The sequence below is a fragment of the Propithecus coquereli genome, unplaced genomic scaffold (assembly GCF_000956105.1).
Source record: "Propithecus coquereli isolate 6110/MARCELLA unplaced genomic scaffold, Pcoq_1.0 Scaffold129, whole genome shotgun sequence".
Taxonomy (NCBI): domain Eukaryota; kingdom Metazoa; phylum Chordata; class Mammalia; order Primates; family Indriidae; genus Propithecus; species Propithecus coquereli.
Window position 1 is genome coordinate 4588077 of NW_012137080.1, and position 20284 is coordinate 4608360.

Here is a 20284-nt window from a genome sequence, read left to right on the forward strand (position 1 = left end):
AGTGCACATATAAGAATAACATTTATTGGATGTCGGGGAGAGGGGAGGAGGGGACAGGTATATGCATACACAAAGAGTGTGATGCGCACCATCGGAGGGGATGGACACGCTTGAAGCTCGGACTTGGTGGGGGAGGGGAGGCATGGGCAACATACGTAACCTAAACATCTGTGCCCTCATAATATGCTGGGAAAAAAAAAAAAAAAAAAACTTCTCAGCACCCTGGAATCGCCTGTACCACGTGTCTCCCTCCTTTACCAAACCAACTGCTGAGGCTGCTGCTGCCCAGGTCTACCCCCACCCTCCTCCTGAACTTTTCAGCTAATGTGTAATGTGCCTGCCCCAGGTCATCAACATCTGGCCCCCTCCATCTCTCTTCCAAGCAGAGCAGCTAGGAAAGAAAAGAAACTCAACAAAATGACTAGTCCTGCACTCCAGGAGTTTAAATCTCATGGAGCTGATAACCACAGCCAAAGCACAAGGGCCATCCCATGTTATAAATATGAGACAGCACTAGGTCCAAGTGAACTTTTCACTCAACAATTCATGTGCTTGAGATGTTGTAAATTCTCCCATAATTGGATGCACTATGGATGGACTATAATTGGATACACTAATTTTAAAGCTTCTTCACCCCCCACTGCAAAATCCAAAGTCAAACAGAAGTATTCTGAATTATCTACCACTTGGGGCCATAGGTGGGCTATCTGGTGTCTTCCTGGAGTGAATCATCAAGTCATATAAATGTATTCCGATTTTAAACATTTCCTCAAAAATATTCAAAAGAACTCTACAAAAATGGAAATTATCTATGTACAGAAAAGGCTGCATTTGAATCCAAACAAAACAATATAGACCACTGAGCATAAACCACTGAATAGGATGACGACTTTTGGGACTTACGTGGAGAGGGTAGACAAGGCCCCAGGAATCCATCCTTATCTTTGGGACTTGCCTGATAGATATAGCACCTTTCTGTGGATCCCCTATTTTGTGGCTTTTCAATTCTGATTCTTTATTGTGAAACAACTGTCAGGTAGAGGAAATACCACGTTCACTGCAGATCTCAGGAACAAGCAGCCACATGTAGATCACCCTGATGAAGTTCAAATCACAGGACTCCCTGGGTACAGACTCCTTGGAATGCCACAGGACTGCTTCTGGCTTCTTTGATTAGGTAATGAGAAACAGAGCAGAGGCTTTGCGTCCTTCCCACAGAGGAACTGAAATATGAAGCTCAGAGCCTAGTGTTGGTTGTAGAGACCACACTGCAGGACGTGAAGAAGGGGGTCTCTTAAATCAATGTCACCAAAATGTTTCAGAAATTCTGCCCAGTAGAGGACAGGCCTATCACTAATCAGGATTTCTGTGCCTCGATCAAGGAATGTCCATTATATTTCATTCCTGGTAAATGAGAAAGAACTCAAAGTTCCCATGGGCCTAGGTTCTAGACCAAAATGCCACCATGTTTAGCTGGGCAAGGCAGTCTACCGCCTTGGACCCCAGCTTGCTCAACAGGAAAATGATGGGTTGGGGTAGAAGATCTGTCAGGCTCCAAAGTTAGAAGATCATCTGCTTGTAAATTTTCTATGAGAGCTCAAGCTTGCAGCCCCGGAGTGAGGTAACTTCAACAGAAGATGAGCGGATCTTGATCTCCCGGAGATTATCTCGGAGTAGAAGGTGCTTCACCTCACCTTCACCTCAAGGTGAAGCACCATTTGCCTTGGAGGCCAGCAGTGAGGGCTGTCCTGAGCCCGACAGCATTAGTCCATGGCGTAAGTCTGGGCCCAGGCAATGCCCACGTGGGAGTAGCAGTACAGGAATCCCAGGACAGAGAGGGTCACCCACGGCCAGCCTGTAGAAGGAGGATAGAGATGGAATAGCCATTAGAAATGTCAGGGACAGGACCTCCAACAGGAGCAAACTGCTCCCTTTTGGAGAAGGCAACCTGAGAAATGAAACGGGCCTTGGTTTACACAGTAAGACATATGCTTCCTGGAAAGTCTGCCATAATTGGAACGCCAGCAAGTCGCGTCCTACATTCCCATCCGGGTCAGCGGACAATTAGGGGTGCACTATCACAAATGCAAGCCATGCTTAAAGGTAGGGCACACTTTAAAGAATACGTGTGCAGAGGACTAAAGCAGTTAATAACCAAAAAAAAAAAAGTCCATGAGTCCTAGAATAAATCTCGAAATGTAGATGGAGCATTATATTGCATTGAGTGCCATTTGTAAGCACACAGAAGGGGGAGACTAAATTCAATATTTGCTTTCAAAACGCAAAGCTTTTAGCAATTCCTTCTACAAATACTTGTCTTAGAATATCTGATGTTCTTTTCTTTCTCCTCCTTTTTTTAAATTAACAGCCCTTTCTACTGAGCATTTGTTACTTAACGATCTTCTCATCTTTGACGTGTTTCACTTAAACATTTATTGGGGGCTTTGGAGAACCAGAAAGGCTGGGGAAGATGCCGGATATCAAAATAGCAAGACCCAGTCCTGTGTCAGAGGTGCTCCCACTCCAGCTAGGAAAACACAAACACACCCCAGTTGGATTTATGATATACGTAGTGAATGCTGGGTAACGGAGCGTACAGAGCACATTGAAACTGAGCCGTGTGGGCTAAGCAAGAGTGTGTCCGATGGAAAGAGACAGAAACAAGCTACCAGGGAGGCCACCTGAAGTGTGAACATCACAGGCCATCCAAGGAACAGGGATCATGTGATATGGCTGCTGCACCGGGATGGGGCAAGAGTAGGAGTAGGAAGGAGGCTGCCGGAAGGCCCTGAGGGTTATCATAACTCTGGCAGGCTCTCTTCTTGCTGTGTGGACCACTGGCTGCCATTATTATTAATATGACATAGGTATAATAAATTACCATAGCATAGTGGTTAAGTGTGCAAGCTTTAAGTGGGATGAGGCTCGAGTTCAAATCCCAGCTCTGCTACTTGCCAGCTGTGTAATCTTGAGCACATTAACAAAGTTTAATGTAAAACTCAGGATAGAGCAACTTACTTAATAGCGTTCTTACAAGGAGTGAAATGATGTCATGACTTGCATACAGCAGGCACTAAAGAAAGGTAATAACAATGGTGGAGACAGGGCCCGGAGATCTTTCTCCACCAAGATTAACCCCGGTCTTCCTTGCTTAGACTGGCTAGCCACAAGCACTCTCTCTGGCCCTGCAGTCTAGAGAGGCGGGTGCAGCAGAGAACCCTGGCAGTCTAGCCACAGGACCAGCCCTACACCCCATCTCCTGTCTGCTAGTTGGCCCGTATGTTTGTTTCCTGTGGCTGCCATAACAAATTACCAAACTTAGTGGTTTAAAACAACAGAAATGTGTTCTCTCACAGTTCTGGAGGCCAGAAGTCCAAAATCAAGGTGTCAGCAGGGTCACCCTTCCTCTGAAGGCTCTAGGTACAAATCCTTCCTTGCCTCTTCCAGCTCCTGCCATCCTTTGGCTTGTGGCAGCATCGCTCCAATGGCTGCCTCCATTTTCACGTTGCCTTCTTCCTTGTGTTTCTCTGTGTCCTCTCTTCTTCTTCTTAAGGACACCAGCTATTGAATTTAGAGCTCATCCTAAATCCAGGATGGTTTCCTCTCAAGATCCTTAACATCCTTACATCTGCAAAGACCCTGCAAAGACTTCCAACTTAAGTCACATTCTGCGGTTCCAGGTACACGTGGATTTTGGAGGAAATACTATTCAGCCCACTACAGCCAGGTATTTCCCCGAGCTTCAAGATGGACCCATCCTGCCTGGAGGTCCTCAGACCTCTCACCGCCATGGCTTAGACACAGATGCCAGGGACTGCTCAACACTTGCTCCTCAGTGGGCTCAGGGAGCAGGGTGAGGCGAGGGGGCTTCAGGCACAGGAAGCCTCCTGGACTTCAGCTGTGTTTGGGGCGAGGTATCAGTGGTGTTTGATAAACACAGGGCCCAGAGGCTGCCTGCAGAGGGGGGCGAATGGGGATGTTTCATCTACACAAAGCTGGACCTGGGGCATCGCACAGCTGTGCTTGGCACCACGGCTATCAAAGGACATCCTCTGAAAGCTTCTGCCCAGCAACACACCTATAAGGAGAAATGTCCCCAATACTGCCCAGAGGTAAGGCATACATACACGTTTAGTGTGGGCTGCAGCTAGGCCCTGAAAATTTTCCTTCCTTTTACTGTGTACACCATCAAGAGAGGCAGCTAGATAGCAGTAAGGAGACTTGTAATCCTGACTGTCCTATGAGAATCTACCAGGGCCTCAGTTTCCCCGTTACAATAGGAGCCCGGAATAATTTTCTAAACAAGCATGTGAATAAAAGAAGGTCACAGATTTGGTAGTGTTTTTAAAAAGTGTTTCAGAAATGCTAAGGATTAATATAGGGTCACCTGAGAACTCTATTACATATACACAGCTCACTGGACTTTTTAATGCACACGTGTTCCTACAGATGGTAGTCCCAGAGTGTACCAAGTGGCCGCTAAGGACCACTTAGCCTTTTCCAACCTCAGGAGTAAGATTCTTGATGACAAGGAACAGATTCCACAAGTCACCTTTCAACACTACTCAACCAACACTTCGTGAGCACTTGCTATATGCCTGGCACTGCCCTCGATGCTGATATCAGCCTCTTGTGGGTGGGCTGTAGGCACAAGGTCTTTGACAGTGACAGCTACTAAGCAAGCATGAATGTGGCCCCAGGGGGTGAGGGTGGACTTGGAGCAGAGCCTCCTCTTTATCACGGCTCAGATGAGGACAGACTCGTAAAAGTGGAAAACAAATGGGATGGGCTGTCATTCTGGCAACATCCTGGGGGCTGCTATGGTGCACACTCATGCAGCCTTGCCAGTCATTAACAACAAAAAAAGATGGTGTCAAAAAGGGTTCTGTCCTGACAAATGAACTCTGACCGCCCCCGGGAGTCCTGTCTTCCCCTGGCCTCCCCCAACTTGGTCTCCTCCTTCTCACCCAGCTTCCCAATCCCCACTCCTTTCACGCCTCCCCACTGGCCACCCCCAACACACACACACAGTCTCTCTCTCTCTCCATCGACGTGGCTCATACAGCCTAGTGGTCAAAGGAAAAGATCCTTCTTCTTAAGAGGGCACTTTTGGGGCGAAGCCCCCTACATACTCTGCACGTTCAAGGTTCAGTGCCCAGAGTCAACGATAACGTGTGACTTCCTGCTGGGCTTTTCATACCTGGACCTAACAAGACCTAAACCAGGGATCAGTTTTCAACAGATCACAGGTAGGCAGCAACACAGACACTATGAACAGGTTGCTGGCAAGTCAGACAACAGTTGCAGAAGATTGGATCATAGAGTTAATAGGACATTATTTGACAGAGCTAAATGCAGAGAAGTAGGATGTATAGAGTAATAGATTCAATTAAGAGGACCAACGTAGGTGGCACAGTAGGTGGAGTTAATAGGATGTAGGTGGTTGTATCATGACATTGTTAATAGGATATCAGCGAGTTGTACAATAACTGCAGCTAATGAGAAACAGGTGGGACACAGAGGGAACCGGCTGCAGTGAAGTGAAAGTGAGCACTGGGATTTTACTTGCCGTTAATAGAGCGGGACAAGTCTCTGAGCAATTACATCCGTCTGAAAGAAGGCCAGAGGCCAGGATACTGAAGGAAAAGACTATCATCACACAGGGCCATGAAAAGTCAAAGGATATTTGTTCTGGAAAGTTAAGGGATAAGAAAAAACAGGTCTAATAAAAAAACTCTGCTTAAAAGGTAATGTAAAAAATGGTGCAGCCATCGTGGAAAACAGTATGGAGGTTCCTCCAAAAATTAAACACAGAATTACTGCATACCTACGCAAAAGAACTGAAAGCAAGAACTAGAAGAGATATTTGTACACACCTGTTCATAGAATTATTCGCAGTAGTCAAAATGTGTAAGCAACTCCAGTGTCCATGACAGATAAATGGATGTTAGATACATACAATAGACTATTATGCAGCCTTAAAAAGGAAATTGACACATGCTACAATATGGACGAACCCTGAAGACATCATATTAAATGAAATAAGCCAGACGCAAAAGAATATTACATGGTTCTATGTTCATGAAGTATCTAGAGTAATCAAGTTCATAAAGACAGAAAATAGAATGGTGGTTGCCAAGGGCTGGAAGGAGGGGAAATGGGAAGTTAGTGTTTAATGGGTATAAAGTTCCAGTTTTGGACGATGAGAAAAGTTCCAGAGGTGGATGGTGGTGGTGATTGCGCAACAATGTGAATGTACTTAATGCCACCTAAAAATGGTCAAAATGGTAAATTTTATGTTATATATATAACTTACCAACAACAACCAAAAAACAATGCTGAGTGAAAAAAGCCCCTGGCAAAATAATACATACTGCATTATTTCATTTATATGAAATGCAAACTAATTTATAGTAACAAATCCTATCAGTGGTTGTGAGGGGCTGGGGCTGAAGGAGGGAGAGGCTGTGAAGGGAACGAGGCATCTTTTGGGACGATAGAGATGTTTTGTATCTTGATTGCAGGAATGGTTTCAAGTATGTATACAATGGACAAAATTCATCCAGTTGTATACCTTGAATAAATGCATTTGATTGTGTATTAATTTATTTCTCAATAAAGTTGGCATGAAAACATTATTAAGGTAATAGTGGGACATCAGCAAATCACAGACTTGCAGCACTGGGCTATAGTGTCCTGGGCTACATATGCCCCAAGGTAGCAGGAAACCAGAATTCATTTTTTAAATGATGATGGGTCTTCAGTCCTTCATCTTCCTAAGGGCAGGGGGACTTGCTGTGAACACTGAGTCCCCTTGGCATGCCGTCTTCCACGGAGGCCTCTGAGCAGGACTTTTTTAACCATGCAAATGCATTCAGCAGTAGGACGGCCACTGCAGCTGAATCAGCACAAGTCCCTATCCCAAGGAAGAAATCAATCCTTCCTAATGGGAGAGAAGTTAATTGAGTTGCTGAATCGTGCATGAGCTATCAATTACCCCATCAAAGGCTCACGTGCCTGCCAGCCTGGGCAGCACTCCAGAGGCTGTGGCCGCCATCTTGTCTCCAGCAGGGCTTTTTCAAAGGCCACGTCCTGCTGTTAACCATTTTTAGGAGAAAATGGTTGATGAGCAGGACATGAACAAATCGGCAGGGACGCCTTCTTCCTGCCCTACCTCTCAGCCACACAGCAACGCAGTCTCTGTCCGCACGTGAATAGTTCTCAGAGTATGCCACCTACTCCAATCTCGGTTAATTCTCACAACACACTGAGGGAATTACCATTTTCATTTTAAGAGGTAGAAATTGAGGCTCATGAAGATAAATAATTTGTCATAGAACAGCAGATTCTTCAATTGTAGTTTAACCCCAATACTAGCCATCTTGCTTAAAGCCACATTGCCTCAAAAAGGCCCAGAGTTCACACCCCGAACCTAGGGCATCAAGTTGAATCCTATTGGAAGAACAGCCTGAAGAATGTCAGTTGGTCCCTTAGTTTTTTAATCTACCATTATCTACTGCTTATCTACCATTAATGCTGCCTTAGCTTCCTCCCAGGCAAGTTTTCTAGCCAGAGGCTCTGGCACCTTATTGCCTGCTGTCCCTCCAAACTGGTCCACTGCTCAGTCATCACCCAGCTGGTTCACAGTTCCCCTGAGGGATGAAGAACACCATGACCCTCCCAGCTGGGCTCTTCAGTCCCTATAGACAGACTTGTAGACTCACTTTCTGGTGTCATGGAGCAACATCACCCAGTGACTCAAAGCCATCGTAAGAGGAGAAAGAAGAGCTTCCTTTGCTCCTGAGCGCACCAGGCTGCAAAGGAAACAAAGTTCACCTCCTGAGATAAACTCTCCTTGGTTGAAGCCTCAGTCTGTACATGTGAAGGATGTACTGTGACTATTAAATGTCATCAACACGACCAGCCATGTCCCCGGGGGATGCATGTGCATATGTAACAGCCCACACAGCCATCCTGGTGAAGACCAGAGTGAGGCTGATGGATCTCGGTCCCCACAGAGGGAGTGCTAACGGGCTGGCCCAGAGAAGGGAAACGGAATGAAGAGGTGGTTCTAGGAGACGCTGCAGAAGACGGATTTGTGGGACTTGGTGACTGATGGATCTGGGATCCAAAGCCTACGTTCTCTCTCACTGACCCTGAGAATGGGCTCAGACTGTGCCTCCAGGGCTGACGTTCAGCCAGTGCCCATCGAAGAGACCATACCTAATATTAAAAGGCTGATCTGCTACCCTACTAGTTAGTAAAAGCCACAGTCCCAGCCTCTCCCCCATGACTTGTCTTCTGATACAACAACAAAAGGGGTAACACCTGGTTCTGCAGAGGCCTCAAAGACCTGCTCCTGCACTTGGCCACCACCCCTTTAGATCGGCTGGTCCGTGTCTATGCCTTACCACTGGTCAGATATTTTGACTATCACCCCCCAATCCTATGCATACACTGTTCTGCTTTGGTGGCATTTTCTATTTTGAGGTCACTGGAGGACGAGTGTTTCTTTCCTTATAGAACTAGCTCATGCACCAGGCCCTGGTCCTAGGATGCTGGCTCAGGACCTGACCACTGCCTCCGCCTTGGTGCTCTCTGTACCCACCACCAGCTTCGCTACCATCGTTTCATTAACTATTCAGAACGACTCTATGCACTGCTGCCTTCATTAAAAGAGCTGGCTCCTGACAGCACTTTACATTTAACCACGTTCAGATTTGATAGCAGGGAATGATACGGTGCCTTGGTAGCTTTATTTAAATCTTATTTACTCCAGGAGTTGCAGTCTGGAGCTACCGTGGAGCCATTCATCAAATGGTCCTGAGCCCGCAGACCTTCCTCCAGAGCTAAATTTAGCGTTTTAATCTTAATAAAGCTGTAGGGCAGGAGCCTTTTCCCGTCAGAGGGCGGCTACCTTATCGAAGGATACACACTGAGAGCAAAGGCACCCAGGCTAAGCCTGCAAACTGCTGGGTCTGGTTCCAACACATGGGGATATGGACAGACATTCTGAACAACAGGCTCTTGCTACTGTATGGTTCTAATAACTTCTTACCTTCACATGGTCTGCAAACCTGGGACGCAAACTCAGGTTTTCAGGCTCCCAGTGTTTTTCACAAAATGTCCACCTATCTCTTTCACATCCTCTCATGAGAAAGGACTAGATGGTTCTTGTCTGTTCAAAATTGAAGGAGGAAATCCTAGAACAGTGAGTCCGCATGGGAATCACCTGGAGAACATGTCGAAACAGACTGCAGGGCCACATCCCACCATTTCTGATGCAGGAGGTCTGGGGTAGGCCTGAGAATCTGTGTTTCTGGCAAGTTCCCAGGTGATGTGGATGCTGCTGCTCCAAGAACCGCACTTTAGGAACCACTGTTCCAGGGGAACTCTGCAGAAAGCTGAGGGAGGGGCTTTCTACCAACAGAGCTGAACAGACTCATAAATAGATTGGGCTCTGTCGTGCACGGAGCGGAGACAAACATTTAGCATCACGGGTTGCCAGGTACGTGGCTGGGCACATTCCACATTCTCACAACCACCCTACCAGGCAGGAAGTATCAGCTCCATTTCATAGATGTCGAAACACAGGCTCAAGGAAGTAAAGTAACTTTCTCAAGGTCTAAGAGCTAACTGATCACCAAAGCAGACTTAGAACTCAGGGCTGTGTAACTCCAAAATGCACTCGCTGCCTAAGCTCACAAAGCAGTAACTCACCTCTGGCCACGCGACAGAAAGGCTCAAACCAGGGCTCCCCGCCTCCTGGCCAGGTCTCTCATTAAATCCTCAGCATCCAAATCTCATTTCACCCCCTTATCCTGGGCACCCAAAGGAACAGGGAGGGGGAAGCAGCAGGCTGGTTTTTTCAGACCTCGGCCATCACTAATTCACTCGGTCACCCCATCTCCTGGAGGCTCCGTTTCTCCGTCTTTGCAGACGGAGACAGAGAAAGCATCGATGAGCACATTTGTAGCCTTTGTCTTGGTTAGCGCCTAATTTCGACTGTGGGCATTGAAGAGCATGTTCCCAGTGCCTGGATGATCCTTCCTTAAAACTGCCAAAGCCAGAATGACTTGGCCCTTGCCATGGGCTGAGCCTCCACAGGGAACTTAGCAGGAGTGGCTGGGACCACCCTCAGAGGGCTTCCTGCCAACCCCAGCGAGGGTCGCGCGCTAGGCGCCGTGCGCACATTTCAGTAGCCCCGACAGCGGTGTTTAATAAATCGCATTGTTCACGGTCAATTTCGCATCCTGATGAAGCCAACCTCTGCCGCATTTTTCATCCTTCCAGACTCCCGACGCAAGGCCGCAGGCAGCGCTCACTGGAGCACTCGCTGCCATAAAGTAAAATCATTTCACGTGAAATTGAGGACGCGGGAAGAACAAGCCAGAGCCACTTTTTCTTATTCTGACAGCACAAGCAGAAGACAGTGCTGAGAAAACACATATTTTCTCTTTCCAGGGCCGGCCAACCGGCTGGGGGACCTGCTTCCCAGAAAAATTGTTCCCTGCAGTGGGTGCCACAGCTCCGAGTCCAGCCACTGGGGCCAGGGCTGCACAGTCGGAACACGCTTCCCCAGCTGTTTCTCTTCCTTAACTTGTGTTTTTAATCCAGCCTAATTAGGACTGTTGTTCATTGTTAATTCATGACCACACCATGTAACACAGCGGATGCTGCCTAGCAAATGAGCTCGTGAAAGCTGCTTTCCTTAAACAAAGGGATGTTACACTGTGAATCGGGCCCCGGCTGGACAGCTCTGACAACCGCTCACCCACAGCCGTCTTTACAAAGCACCTACTGTGTGCTTAGCGTTTGGTCAGGCAGCCTCCATTCTTGTCAAAGGCACAGTCTGCATCTGTGTTTGAGGCCTCATGAGAACGTGCCCCTGAAGGCCGAGAGCATACTCTGGGGCCACTGTGCTCCTTTCCTAGACCTTCGGTTCCGTTCCACAGCTCTGTGATCCAAACGTGCAAATGACAAGAGGCTCAGGGAGAACACAGATGACAGAGACAGGATTCCCAAACACTGGGCATGCTGGGATGATGAGCGGACACCAATAAATTGAAACTGAACAGATCAAAGCAGCTGAACTTAGCAGGTTTTGTCTTGTAATCCAACTACACAAATATGGAACGGCAGAGGTCTAGGAACCTGTTACAGGAGGAGTGGTGGATGGATCTGGTGAGGCTCACCTGGAAATATAAAGACTCTGCGGAAGAGAAAATCATTGCTGCAAATACCTAGATGTCTGCCTCATGAAAGAGCGAGGTGAAGATGTCCGAGCACCCTCAGGGGCAGGGCTGGGAGGAGGGAGGAGACACCAGGAAGCAAAGGGATACTTTGGTGGCTGGTGCCCTCAGACACTGAAGCAGGACTGGGCTTCCTGTTGGGGAGCCGGGCATGGCAGGGGCAGGACAGCACGTGGGCTGCGACACAGCGGAGGAGATTCCGTCCCTGGATGGGAGGTAGGACCATGTCACTGGGACCAGGGCGTTCAATGGATAAACAAAGGTGATGCGACTTTGGAGTACTCATAAGACTTCTAAATCCCTACTTCAGGTGATTAGAGTTGTGGCAAAGCCCCTGAACAAGAAACCACACCTGGCCTCCATTTTCCAAGCTCGTGGGATGTAAAGTCAATTACCGGAAGTGACCGTAGTGCAGGCATCATCTACACTTGTGGATGTGCCTGGCCCTGAACACCTGGACTTAGCAAAGGCCAGCAGGGCAGGAATGCCCTCCACGCAGCCCTCCTTCCTGCCACCACCAAATGGAAATGTCAGAAAGAGCTGGAAAGGAAGAGGAAGGAAGCGATGCCTACTACGTGAACATCTGCAAAGGTGATGTCAGCAAACGCGCCTCACATGTTCTTTTCCGAAAGCTGCTGTTAAATGGCTCCAAATTACTTGAATTTCTGAGCAGAGAACACGACGATAAAGCCAAGCTCCCAGTGGCAGCAACAGCGGTGGCGGCAGCAGCAGCTCTTCCCGGAGCTCTGCGAAGTGACAGTGGGCTCAGAACGCCAGACGCTGCTCGGGAAGAGGAAGAAAATGTTCCTGCCTGTCAAAGATGGCTTTGTTCTCACCTCGCTGCTCCCACTTACTGTGTCTGCAAAAGCTTATTTTGCTCATCAACTTGCTGAGGAATGGGGCCAGTCTGAGAGCCGGAGGTGTCTGTGCAGCCAGAGCTTTTCTGTGCGCCATCTCCCAGCAGCTGCTTCTCTTAGTCCAGGAGTGGGGATGGGCTGTCCGGAGCCACCCCTACTCCCTCCCCTGCTCCCCCTGCCTGGTCCAAGGCAGGCTGGCTGTGCCTGGGGTGCAGCTGGTGGACCTGGTTCTCTGAAGGAGACTGAGCCCATAGCCCATAGATATTACTGGTGCTGATTTTAACCCCCCGAGCTACCTTTTGCCTTCCTCAAAAGGAACTCGACAGACAAAAGCACAGAACAGTCCTCAGATTAGTTCAGAAAAATGTGGCTCACAATACTTACAAATGATATTTGGAAAAGGCATCTTGCAGTTTGGGAGGCTGAGGCAGGAGGATCGCTTGAGGCCAAGAGCTCGAGGCCACAGTGACCTAGGATCTGTTTGTGCCACTGCACTCCAGGCTGGGCAACGAGCAAGACCCCGTCTCTAACAACAAAGAAAGGCATCTCATCTCCTAGGTCCTGGTGTAAGGAGTAGGTAAGTGGGGGTAAGAAGAGTGTCCAAGCTCAGGGATGCCATGGCGGTGGCACTATCAACATCTCTCCTTCCAGCCAGCTGGCTAGAGAGGAAGCACCTTGCTTGTCCCTCAGAAGCACAGAGCATCTAGGTGGTCCTGCACACGGGGAGGTACCAGCACCGGATGGTACTGGGAGCCAGGGGCCCCTCTCTGCTAAAGCAGCGTTGGAGCTGCCCGGGGATGGAGCCAGGGCTCTTACGTTACTGTTCAGGGCAGGGGAAAGGAACACAGATGACCCCACAGGGCCCTCCCGTCAAACCCGCACACCCTGGAGACAAAGGGCTCTGCTGACGGTGGGCGGAGAGGACACAGAGCTGCCTCCCACCATAGCTGCTCTTCCCAGAATGACCCACTTCCCCTGCAAGAGCGAAAGGCTACGGAGCCACTTGGGAGCGCGAAACGAGCACGGCTGCCTGGGCCTAGACGGTAGCCAAGGTCACTGCTGCTGTCATCTCAGGCCGTGTGGGAATCAGGGGGCTCGTCAAGGGCATGTGTGCTGAGCATGAGAGTAAGAGAAAGCACGCAGATGACTGCGGACTCCGCTGAGGCCGATTCCAGACACCACGTTTTACAAGCGACACTGTCACACGGAAGCCACTTCCCGGAGGTCCAGAAGGGCTCCACCACGTGGGCACAAAGATAAATCAAAAGTTTAGCTCAGAAAAAGGCCATGAGATCACGTGGAAAGGGGACTGGACTTTACCTCTGTCGATCCAGAAGACAAAACTGGGGCCGACAGCTGGGCGTCACAGGAGGTGGATTTCAGCTACTGCCCAAAGGAATCTACAGCATTTAGAGCCCCCCAGTAACAAGGGGCTCCCTGGGCTCCACCACGCAGCATTCGGGGGGTTCAGGCAGCTCTGTTAGGAAAGCAGCCATTGCAGACGTCTGTCTTGGATGGGAGGCGGGGCCAGATGACCCCTCCAAGGTCCCTTCTAAGAGGTTATGGTCCAAGAAAATGTAGGTCCTCAAATCATCTTCCCCTCCCCCAGGAAGGTACAAACTAAGACCACTCTGTCGGGAGCAGGGAGGGGGGACCTCCTGCCTGACGTGGGAACAGAAGGCAGTGTTCTAGCAAGCTGTGGAAACGTCAGAGGAAATGGCACATTTTTCCTGACGTGCTTATGAGGATATTCACCTGACGTCTAAAGTGACTCAGATGCTTTTTTCGACTCGGGTTACACAGAAAGACGTTTTGTGCCCTTAAGACCCCACGCTGAGGGAACACTGTGTTGCCCTCAGGCTCCCAGCTCTCTGATGGCCCCACACCCCACCGACAGGCCCTCTCACAGCCCTGCTCCCTGGGCGGCCGGGGTCTGACCCTGCACGAGCCTTTGCAGGGGCAAACACCCAGCAACCTGAGAAATGCCCACAGGGGAGCGTTTCCTCTTCACTGGCTCCAAATCGAACCCCTGGAACCGCGTGTCTACAGGGACAGAGGAGACAGGGCACTGCTGAGCGGGGCAGAGGAACAGCAGATCAAAGGCAGCCAGTCCGCAGGGGTGTTAGAATGAGGCATTAGCACCGTCCCTGCCCCCTCCGTGCTTCCTGTTCCGGCAGCCGAGGGCAGGGAGGCAGGTCCTTTGGGAAGCCCGTCCTGCTGTTTATTCTCTTCCTGGTAGTCTTTACATGCAGCTAATTGTGGCCTCCAGGGAAGGAGTCTCAGCTGCTGCAGTTTCTGGCTGGTTATGTTTGTGATCTCAGAGCACAATATTTACGCCATGGACTCCTTGTAGAGCTTCCAGATGCTTCTTCAGTTATGGGTCAACTCAGGGCGTGGAACCAGCCTTCAGTTGCTTTCTCTGATTCTTCCACTGTGATGGGGCAGTGTCCCCAGAGCTGGCTCTGTGGCCTGGATCTGCGCTTCTCACCCTTTGATGGGTTGCATCTATCCAGTTCTTCCTAACAGGGTCCCAGCAACCAGATCTTGAGCTGGTGGCCAAGGAAGGCATTTGACAGTCCCTCCTCCATTTCCCGGTACATCTCTGATGACGCCCTTGGGTGGTTGCTGGCCTAGCTCTTGGCACCTTTCCCATCGCAGAGCCTCCCACCTTCCCTTCCTAGGGACGGCTGGGTTCGTTCCATGGGGAAGATTTGGTTCTGTTCTTGCTGTTTGGCTGGGAAGGATCTGATCCGAAGATAAACTCGACATCGTGTGACACTCAGCAATACTTATTGAGCTCTTATGACATACAGGGCACTGTGCTAAGTGCTGGGGATACCAGAGAGATTAAAAGGCTGCCTTGCAGTTAGGGAGAAAAGAATCCGATGTAAAAAGATAAATCTGACCCCAGGGTGTTCCCTGATGTGAATGAATGAACAAGTCAGCATTCAACATTTATTAAGCATTTTCTGTGCAGTGAACACTACACCAAGGGCTGCGGCATGTGGGACGGAGAGGCCTGGCTTGTGCCCTGGGAGAGCTGCAGTCTGGAGGAGGAGGGCAGCACGCACAGGCATTCGTGGTGGGGAGGACACAGGAGCAGACAGGGCTAAGGGAATGGGGACTGCCTTGATTCTGATGGTCACCAGTGCATCAGCATGAGTGGGAAGGGCCACCTCACCTCAGCGGTTGTCCCGCCCAGCAAGACTGAGAAAGGATTTTTGTCCCCCAAAATTTTAATCTGTTTTTTGGCCAGATAATGCACAAGAGAAAATTCAAAATGTACCAAAGGGTAAGAAGTAACTCTAGACTCCTGTGTGCAATCCGTCAATGCCTCTCCCTACGGGCATTGCCTGTTCCCAGTTCCTTGTTTATCCTTCCACTGATTTACTATGCACAGGGAAACATAAACATACATAATTTTTAAGTGCCATTTAAGGCTGGGTGCTTAGGCTCACACCTGTAATCCTAGCACTCTGGGAGGCCGAGGTGGGAGGATCGTTTGAGCTCAGGAGTTCAAGACCAGCCTGAGCAAGAGTGAGGCCCCGTCTCTACTAAAAATAGAAAAATTATCTGGGCATGGTGGCGCACCTATAGCCCCAGCTACTCAGGAGGCTGAGACAGGAGGATCGTGTGAGCCCAGGAGTTGGAGGTTGCAGTGAGCTATGGTGATGCCACTGCACTCTAGCCCGGGCAACGGAGCCAGACTCTGTCTCAAAAAAAAAAAAAAAAGTCATTTTTCATTGTGAACTATATATTATTTTTGAGCACAAATACTACACACACCATCCATTCTTTATTTTTCTAGGTTGTGTATCTAGAGGATCGTTCCACATCAGTACATGTAATGCTGCTTCGCTCTAACGGCTGTGAACAAGTCCACTGAATGGATGTGCCGTGATGTATTTACCCGGTGGCCTCTGGGGGACATGGACGTCCATTCTCACCTTTTGCCATTACAAACAACGCTGCAATGAATATCCTCGTCTATATTTCACTTCACACGTGTGAGATTACATTAGAATGACAAAGTCCTGGAAGCGGAATTGCCAGGGCACCCTTGACAGATACTGCCAGACTGCTCTCTACAGAGCAGCCACTGCTGCATACGCCTACCAGAACGGGTGGGGTGATCTGTGCCACTCCGGTGCAGTGTACCTCGCCATACTATTAATTTCCACTGCTCTTTTGAAGCGTAAGGTTGGGTATCTTTTCATTTGTTTCAGAGCCATTAGTGTTTCCTTTCTCTGGGAACCGTCTATTTGTGCCCTTTTCCCATTTTCTCACCAGGTTGGTGCTTCTTTCTTACAGATCCATGGGAGTGAGGTCATTATTACTGTGCCCAGCCTGGAGGGTGCTCTGCAGTCACCAACGGGAGACTGAGGCCAAGGGCGCCGAGTCAGGGTCGCCGCCACAGGCAGGGCCGGGTGCCCTGAGCACTCCAGGCGCTCACATGCCGGGATCTGTGCCCAGAGAACACAGGAGGCATTGCGTTCCACCCTCCGCAGCCACTCAGCTTTCCACTGTCTCCGAATCTATTGAGGAAATCAAAAGGAACTTCCTTACTGCTGGCATCATAATGTCTACAGGGGACGAGCCGCAGTCTACAGTAAAGGCTGTAGACTACACTTCTGTTTTCTCTCCATATGACCCTCTACCTGGAGAGCTAGAGCAAGAGTTAGTTTGGATCCCTCCCGCCTTCCCTGCTCTCTCCCCCTCGCTGTCCTCTCCTCCATCTCTCCAGCCCATCCGCTCACCATTTAATACCGACTGGTGGGGCAGGCAATGCTTTTCTCCCCACGGCTTCTCTCACAGAAATCTCCTGGTCGAGTGGCTGATGTGTATCCCGCATCTATTCCAATTGCTTCCCTTGCTCTTGGCAGCGGGGTCTGCCTTCAGTTCAGAGTCAGTCAGGATGGATGACGTTAGCATTTCTAGGCCGCAATTTCTAGGCCTCTCAGGGTCAGGGCTGCCGTGGGTCTCCCCTCTCCAGCCCCTTCCCTGGGTTGCCTTTACTGCCAATCGAGCCCTGGCCTAGAGGCCACCAGGGTCGAGGCAAAGCACCCGCTTTATTCAATTGGAGGCCCGGGTTTTCCATGCTCCTCTCCGGGATGGTCTAGGCCCCATTACTAAGCTTGTTTTACTCAATTCTGAGCAATTCCTATTGGAATGCAGGAGGAGGAGGAGGGGAAGACTGGACTCGCTTCCTAGTTGCAGTTCTTGTCAGTATCCCTCCAGCACCCGAGGGCAGCAGTGGCTCCAGCCTCCAGCTCCTGTGGGTGCTCTCAACCTCAGCAGCACTTTGTTCCCTTGAGGTCTGAGAACCAGCCGTGCAGCAACCCCTGGTCTGATGTTCAAGCAGAAGCCACAGAGCATAACTCCAAATTCTGAGCACAGCCCCTAAGGGCCTCTTCTCTGAGATCCTAGAGTCTAGTGATCCACCTCTTCCTTTGTGTTTCCCCAGCCCTAGGGATAGTAACTGCTTTCTACAGTTACTAATATCTGGGATGCCTCAGTGTCCCCGCTCTTTCAGTCTTCAAATACCTGTGTAATCCACTATATTAAATCCCTCCTGTTTAAATACCTAGCATGGTTTCTGTTTTCCAGACTAGATCTTAACAGACACATTGTCTAACTCCCAATTATAGACCAGAGGCTGAGCAGTGCCCACTGTGGGGACCACCAGGGAAGGACAGACAAGGAGAGGAGTGTGCCATGCACAGAGGAGGGACCTGAAACTTTGGGGGTTCAGCCTTGATGGAGAACCAATTGGAAGATTTCTCATCAAAGTGTTCTCTTTCTTCCATAATCAGAGTCATAATCTGTTTTTTAAAAAAATTACTCCAGCCTCCATTCCAAGCTGGTTTCTCTCTCTCTTCAGGGATGAGATTGTATAGCTCCCAGCAGAAAATTATCCAGAGCTTTCCAATATGACATTTAATCAGCAAGATTTCAGATAGCTGGTGATTTTCTCTTTCCCTTTCTGAATTTATAATATGAGAATATGTAAAAAATTATGTTTGGCCCTCTGGGACAAACTCAGGGAAAGTGTGCCATGAAACAAATGAGCTGATAAATGGTAGGCCTGCCCAGGACCCACATACCCCAGCTCGTTCCCTACCTTCCCGATCATCTTAGAAGGAGAGAAGGTTCCAAGGCTTATCTTGTCTACATTATAGCTATGCAGCTGATCCAGGAAAAAATTAAAAATACCTTCTAAGAGCTTCTGAATGTTCTAATTAAGAACTTGAGTTGTATTTGAATCCCCTACCTAAAACGTATTTATAATTGGCTAAATTCCAAAGCTGCAAATCAAAGGCCCTAGTATGATGTTTGCCTTTTTAATGGAAAGAAAAATAACCAGACTATGATCCTCTCTGTTAAACCCAAGAATGCACCTATATTTCAACCTTTTTATGAAATCCTTATAAATGAATTTCTGAAAATCCTCTCTCTAGGATGAGGAACCACAAAGAAGAAAGGAATAGTATTTCCTACCTCCATGGCTGTGGCCATTTTCAGGAGCCAGAATCCCCCAACCCCAGGCAATGAAGACAGCCCTGCTCTGGGACTTGGAAGTCCCGAACTCCATCACTTGCTAGCTCTGTACTCTAACTTCTCTGGGCCTTTTGCGTTCTTCTTTAAAACCAGGATTACCAATCCCCACTCAAAAAATAATCATGAGGATTAGAGCCATTTGATTCTCTGCTCATTCACCAGGATGCCCAAATAGGAAATAGTAAGAAACCCAAACCCCAAGCAGCAGCCTTGAGCCATTTCAGAGAGCGCCAGTGTTCAGTATTTCCGCCCTCAGCATCGTGCCACATAGGCAATGCAGACAACTTCCCTCCCCTTTCTGTTGGGGAGACAGGGGCAAAACCCTGCAAAAATGTCCTTTGACATCTCACACCTGTAAATCCAGAAAGGTTTCCTTAAGCCTAATACTTGCCATTGAGCAAGTGCATTTCTGATACTAAATGATGTGAGTGGCCTATACAGGTAGAGACACAAACCCTGAATCGACTCTCCTTGCATACACATCTTGCTGTTTTGTTGTTTCTAACCCCCAGGCTAGCTGCTGCTATATCGACCTATGATCCCTCCAGCACTGCTGGCTCTGGCAGGTGATTCCTAACACCAACCTGGACCCCATGCCCATTACTCATTGACCAGACAAGCTGGTTGACACCACATGTGACAGGTGTAGGTCATTCTTGACTCTGATCCCCACATGGTCCCTGCCAGAGGTGACATGAAACCTTAGGCAGACATCTCTCGGACCCAGCGTGGACAGCGTGATGGCTCCTGGCAGCCCATCCTCGCACCTGGAAAAATATGCATTACCCTTTCCCACTATCTGAGGGTCACAAAGGTCTACCTCGGTCATGGCCATGTTTGGTTCCAGCACTTCGCTGGAACCGTTGCTGTATTCGGTGTGACCAGACCAGGCTACCCATGTCTGACCCACTCGGGCCTCTCCAGCCTACTCTGTGGGAGCTGATGTGAAGCCATGTTTTATTGAGTGAATCCCTTGGCAATTATGCCATGCTTAGACTCCTGAAAATGAGTCTGTATTCCTGAGCTCACTTAGACATGGAGGGAAACAGGGGCTAACTGGGTGGTCAGAGGGAGCCAGAATGTGCTTCCAAACCCTCTCTGAAGACAGCCATGCATCTGAGGATAATCCCCACGAATTATATACTATAATCAAATATATACAAAATATTCCCTTCTACTCTCCTCAAGTATCTGCCGAGGCCAAGATTATACAGTTGGGCTGACTCCAAGGACTTGAATTACTGGAAGCTGTTTTCATATACACCAATCGGGTTATTTAACACAAAATTCAACAGTGCTAGATGTGTGAGTCTGAATAAATTATAGAGTCATTATGCTGGGAATGGTGTCACTCGAATTGAACCACATATTCCCTGAACATTTCTGCACGCAGGCATGTCAACCCAAACGTGCATAATACAACCAGTTTCTGCATTTTGCATAATGCACATTCAGACCTCCATGCAATTTTCAAATTAATCCTGCATTATGTATTAACACATACGCAATACATGCAACTACTCATTTCTCCATAGGACAAATAAATCTCCAGCTGGAGAAAGAAAATAACTGCTGGAGGATGCATGTGGTGTTATGCATAATCAATCAGCTTGTGGG

At 48.8% G+C, this 20284-nt stretch overlaps 1 protein-coding gene across 6 annotated transcripts in view; it reads right to left on the bottom strand.

The window, feature by feature from the left end:
* Positions 1-1402: 1402 nt before the first annotated feature.
* Positions 1403-20284, bottom strand: part of HHAT (hedgehog acyltransferase) — a 277822-nt gene continuing 258940 nt past the window's right edge. The window contains exon 11 of one of the 6 annotated variants that reach the window (XM_012638345.1): positions 1403-1855. In XM_012638345.1, the coding sequence (XP_012493799.1) occupies positions 1764-1855 (92 nt within the window). In that variant the 3' untranslated portion in view covers positions 1403-1763. The remainder of the gene's footprint in view (positions 1856-20284) is intronic. The other 5 variants (XM_012638347.1, XM_012638346.1, XM_012638343.1 and 2 more) reach the window with 5 other exon arrangements.